Here is a 5498-nt window from a genome sequence, read left to right on the forward strand (position 1 = left end):
ACGACTTCATCCTCTGCTTCGAAAGCCTGGAACAAGCTTCCCTGATCCTTCGGCGATGTGCTCCTTTCGACGATCTCTGACCACTTGGTCGTATGGGTTCGCATCCGGCGACTTCATCACAAACCTGGTGACTGCCGGTTTAGGTATGCTAGAGATCGGAGCACGCCAACTTAATGACTGGCGACTACACGAGCCCCCCGACTTCTTTCCCTTTCGCCAGCCAGGTGCCCCGTGCAACATGCCTATATTATAGCTTGCTGCCACGTCATCACTTCCGACTACCTGGGCGGTACATCGGGCTTTTGAGGGACCTTGCGAATGGGCAGATCAGTCATGACGATCACAGTGAAGCTCTGAAAGTAGTGGCGAAGTCGCTGAGCTATAAACACCACGGCTAAGGCAACTTTCTCGATAGCCTGGTACTGGGTTTTCGTTCCCTGCAGTACCTTGCTCACAAAGTTGACCGGTTTCTAGACCTTATATTGATCTTGTAAAATGACTAAGTTGATCATTCGATTTGTAATCGCAAAATAAAAACGAATAGGGGTACCTGGAACTGGTTTACCAAGAACGGGGGGACTGGCCAAGTACTCTTTCAACTTGGTGAAGGCTTCATCGCATTCTTTAGTCCATACAAAGCGATTGTTCTTCTTGAGGCATTGGAAATAAGGATACCCTTTATCGCCACTGGTTGACAGGAAACGAGACAGGGTGGCCATGCGCCCAGTTAACTGTTGGACCTCTTTTACATTGTTCGGGCTTCTCATTCCTATGATCACAACACATTTGTCGGGGTTTGCCTCTATGCCTCTTTCAGCAGCAAAAAGCCAAGGAAATTCCCTACTTCTACCCCAAACACACACTTATCCAGATTAAGCTTCAAATTGTACTTAGCTATTGTTGGAAATAGCTCTTATAAGTCAGCAATGTGCCAGTCTTTTTCTTCCAATGTGACGACCATGTCATCTACATACGCCTGTACGTTCTGCCCAAGCATTGGAGCGAGGATCCTATCCATCAACCTTTGATAAGTAGTGTTCCCGCCGGTTAACCTCGCATCTTCGTGCGTTTCTGTTGACTTCGCTCTCAAGAACCCTTCGCTCCCACGTTCCCTTCCACCGGTGTAATCACCTGAAAACAGAGAAACAAAGGGCGCCCTCGCGGCCATTTGCACTCCGACGGTCAAGTCAGTATCTCGGACAATGAACACCAAACTAACACTCTTAGATCACTGTGTGTTCTTTCTCACTCTGTTCACTCACAGAATTGCGTAACTTGCACTAACGAAAGCGTAGAGTGTTTTCTGTCAAAATGTCAAAACGTACCTTAGTTATGTCTGTTGTCAACCTTATATACCTTTGGTGTTATTACCCTTCAGTTTAGCTATGACTCAAGCATTCTGTAGGTGCGTCTTAGAGACATTGACGCCCAAACTTAGGGCCATCCAGCGTGTAAGACTGCCCTGCCATAGCTGGCGCGGGATGACTGTCTCTGAGTCATCCGCCCTGGGAGTTCCCTCACGAGCCATGCATGCAGATCACCCTTTGGGACGTGACCTTTACGGGTCGTTTCTATCCCAGTGGCTCTCTAACGGTGGTGCATACTGCCGCGTCCCTACACCTCATGCACGGGTCCCTCGTGATCTGGGTTTCTCCCTTCTAATAACTGGAGTGTGGCCTAAAAACCACCTTTCTTTGTCTATCTTTATTGTTGAGGTGTCGAGGCCCGAGGACTCCACGCCCTGCCCCTGTGCCGCCCCCTCCACGGTCGTCCTCACTCGAGAACATAAGGAGACACTCTCTTATCCTGTTGTACTTTCTCGGGGTCCCACCTTCGGGGTCCCATCATTGTTGACTTCGGTCAACGCCCGAGGCCGGTCAACGCCCGAGGACTGTACGGTACACAAGCCCCCAGTCTCGCGCTGTCAACTTGTTAAGCGAAGAGACTATGGCCTCGCCCTACTAACCTACGTGGCCTCCCGTGATAGGACATGCACAGTGCACTGAAGTGACGCCTTCATGTTCATGTTGTAATCAATGCACACGTGGCTTAATCATGTGGCTGGGACTTAACGTCGCTTGCGCTTCTTAAATTAACGTTAAGCCTTTTAAAAACGCGCGCTTCATGTACTGTTCGATCACTTGAAACCTTTCTTACACTCTTCATCTTCTTCCTCGAGTTCTCTGATTCCTTCCTACAAAATACTGAAACTTTCGCTCATCAACCATCAAATGCACGATTTTTCTCCATTGATTGCTCTTCATTTCTGATTTCGCGCACTGCCTGGGTCTATTTATATTTCTATGTTTCGAATCTTCCTTTGCATCTTCTTCGTTCCCCTGTTTCTGGGTTTTTCGCGAGAATAGGGTTTTATGAGCTTTTTCGTTTCACACTGTAGTTTTCCCCTTTCTGAACCTTTGTTTCTTCCTTTCTTTGTTTTTCTTAGCTTTCTTCCATCATGGCGCGAACGAAAGTCACTGCCAACCTTCCTCCTTCTAGCATCAACTATAAGCCCCTGTACCCCTGGGCCTCTGATAACCTTCTTGCTGAAACCTCCTCCATTACCACTCTTGCTGACTGGAGGGCTCACTTGGATAGTGAACCCAACTTTAAAGGTAGAGCGTTCGGGAGAGAACATGATGCCTACATCTCTGTTCGCCCTTGTATAGCTGGTGAACTTGTTTGCGTTGATAACCGCTTCAACGACGGGGAGCCATTCTTTTTCTTCTACCAAACAGTATTTAAATGCATTAGGTAGCGCCTCCCTTTCACTAGCTTTGAGAGGGAGCTTCTAACTGAGATCAACGTTGCCCCGGCTCAGCTGCATCCCAACAGTTGGGCCTTCATCAGGGCCCCCTTAGTAGATGTCTTTCTACATTTCTTTGAAGCCAAAAGCCCGGGGAAGAACCTCTGGGTTAACTTTAGCGAGATAACAGGGAGAGTCATCCTCACTTTATTCTAGAAATCCTATGAAGGATTTAAAGGAAAATTCTCCAGAGTATGCTGCTCTGAGCAAGACCGCACTACTCTGAATGGCTTTCCCCTATACTGGGTGGAGAAGCTTAAACTCAAGAAGGCCAAGACCTTGGATGAGCTCTCTTCAGCTGATCGTAGGGTATGCCAAGTTCTAGCCAGCTTGGGGGTGATCTTCAATACTGCAGAACTTACCAAAAACGAGTATAACCCAACTGGGCTCGCTGGCTATATCGATATAGGAGTCCTCTCTTGTTCTTCCTTATGCTCTTCTCTATTTATGGCTCTTCTATATCGGTTAACATATTCTTGCGCTGATTTTCTGATTTCTCTGGTTTACTTGGTTCTTACCTTTTCCTCTTGGGTGGCATGGTATTGAACGCATAGATGCGGGCAAGACTGGCTGAGGTCTTGTCTGTTCGTGACAACACAACAACTAGGAAGGCAGGTACCTCAACACGTCCTGCTTCACCTACCTTCTCAAATGCTTCTGTGCCACTCCTAGGAGATAAGATTTTGTGCAGCTGTGCTGTTAAGATTACACACACTGAAGCGGGATCTTCTCCCATTAAATATGTCCTTACTCGAGATAAGATTCTCGTAACAGAAGTTGTTATCGCAAGAGGTAACCTAGAGACACTCTATAAAAGAGACTCAAGAACCTTGGTTACGGTACGTTGTTTTTAACGCTTGGCTAACACTTTACTAAGCATTAAATTAGATACTTCATGTTTATTATAAGTCCTGTACTGACTTGATCGTCGGAGTGCGATTGGCCGTTAGGGCGCCCTCTGACTCAACAGGAACAACCAGACATTAAGGAAAGCACGAGTTCCACCACAAGGCAGACGAAGTCCAAGCTCGCCTGAGAGGTCTACCGACGACCAGGTCAACTGGCAAGAACAGTAATCGTCCTAGTCGCGGTTCCATCAGAGAAGGTTGGCCTCAACTCGATGTACCCTTGTACTTCCACTTGATCTCCCGCGAAACCGACCAAGCACCCATCGTATGGCCTCAACTAGTCAAGAGATAACTGCAAATTGTTGAACATTGTCCAAAACATCATGTCAGCCCTTGATCGATCAAGACTCTATGCACCTTTCTTCCTATGTTGACAACAAATATCACCATCGGATCATCCTCGTGAAGAACCACGCCTTCCAAGTCGAAGCTGGCAAAGCAGAGAGTGGGATCTGGGGGATGATCAGATCTTCCGCCCTCCAGGGACATCACTGCGAGCGCGTATCGCTTACGCTTGGAAGCAGAGCTCCCTTCTCTAGAAAATCCTTCCGAGATGGTGCTCAGCTCTCCATGGACCAATGTCTCATGCGCTTGGTCCCTGATGGCAACTTCTCCCTTTGGCTCTTCTTGGTCAGTCTCAAGATACTCCTTCAGGAAACCTTCTTTCACCAAGCTAACCAGTTTGTGAGCGAGAGCTATACACCACTCGACGTTGTGCCCAAATGCCATGTAGAACTCGTACCGAACATCTTTTCGTGATCCCAGATTCCGGTCGGTCTTCTGGGGAAACTTCAGCCTGTCCACTACCCTTGGCATGCTTAGAAATTCCTTATATGATACTTAGAACTTGGGTCGAGTTACCGACTCCTCCCTAGCCTTCGTCTTAGGTTCGTTTCTCTTGGCTACGTACGGTACGTACCTTGAGTGTGTTCTCTTCAAGGTTGAGGTATCATGAACCTGTAAGGGTCGGGCTCGGCTGCTTTCTGTAGGCCTAGGTTTCCTAGAATATGAGCTGTTATTCTTCCTGGCCACTACCTCCTCTGCTTCAATGTGGGTAACAACTCGTTCTCGTATCTCGGAAAATGTCTCCGCCGGATTTTTGTCTAGTGAATCACTGAATGGTCCTGCTGCGATCCCTTGTTTGAAAGTGGGGACCATCACATCTTTATCATGCGTTTGGAGTCTTACCGTAAGCGCCCATAATCTATTCAGATAATCCTTCAACAACTCTTCCTCCCTCTGCCTTACGTTGAAAAGATCATACAACTTAGGAGGCTTAATTTGGTTGACAAAGAACTGGTCTCTAAACAATCTGGAGGACTGAGCGAAAAAGGTGATGTGACCATCAGGAAACCCACTGAACCATTGTAGGGTTACACTTGTAAAAGTACTCGTGAACATCTTACAGCAGATGACATCCGTTCCTCCAAAGACAATCATCTAAGCATTGAATGCCATGAGATGATTTTTAGGGTCCTCTCTCCTTGTGAAAGAGGCAATCTTTGGTGTGATGTAATGAGGTGGCACAAGCTCATCCATGATCGCCTGTGAAAATGGCTTGGGACTATCTCTCAAAGGCAAGTTTAAACCTCGTTCCCTAGTGGAACGTCAGACACGTTGGTGTAGATTTCTATGTAAGTCCCCATTGGACTTGCACAATTCCTCATTGGCTACCCGGGAGGCCTCTATCTCTGCTATCAGCCGATTCTGAGTACTTGCTAGCTTACTCTCGGATCCTTTCTTGCTCTTGTTTATACTCCTCGTTGGTCTCCTAGAGAGCCCTC

General features: G+C 47.4%; 1 protein-coding gene across 1 annotated transcript; it reads right to left on the reverse strand.

Annotated features, from left to right (window-relative positions):
- Positions 1-4035: 4035 nt before the first annotated feature.
- Positions 4036-5115, reverse strand: LOC137832985 (uncharacterized). Its single transcript, XM_068641388.1, has 2 exons — positions 4634-5115; positions 4036-4522 (listed from the first exon to the last, which is right to left on the reverse strand). The coding sequence occupies exons 1-2, from the start codon at positions 5113-5115 to the stop codon at positions 4036-4038; spliced, it is 969 nt and encodes a 322-aa protein (XP_068497489.1).
- Between the last annotated feature and the right edge of the window lie 383 nt (positions 5116-5498).

Source organism: Phaseolus vulgaris, chromosome 6, assembly GCF_000499845.2.
Source record: "Phaseolus vulgaris cultivar G19833 chromosome 6, P. vulgaris v2.0, whole genome shotgun sequence".
Classification (NCBI taxonomy): domain Eukaryota; kingdom Viridiplantae; phylum Streptophyta; class Magnoliopsida; order Fabales; family Fabaceae; genus Phaseolus; species Phaseolus vulgaris.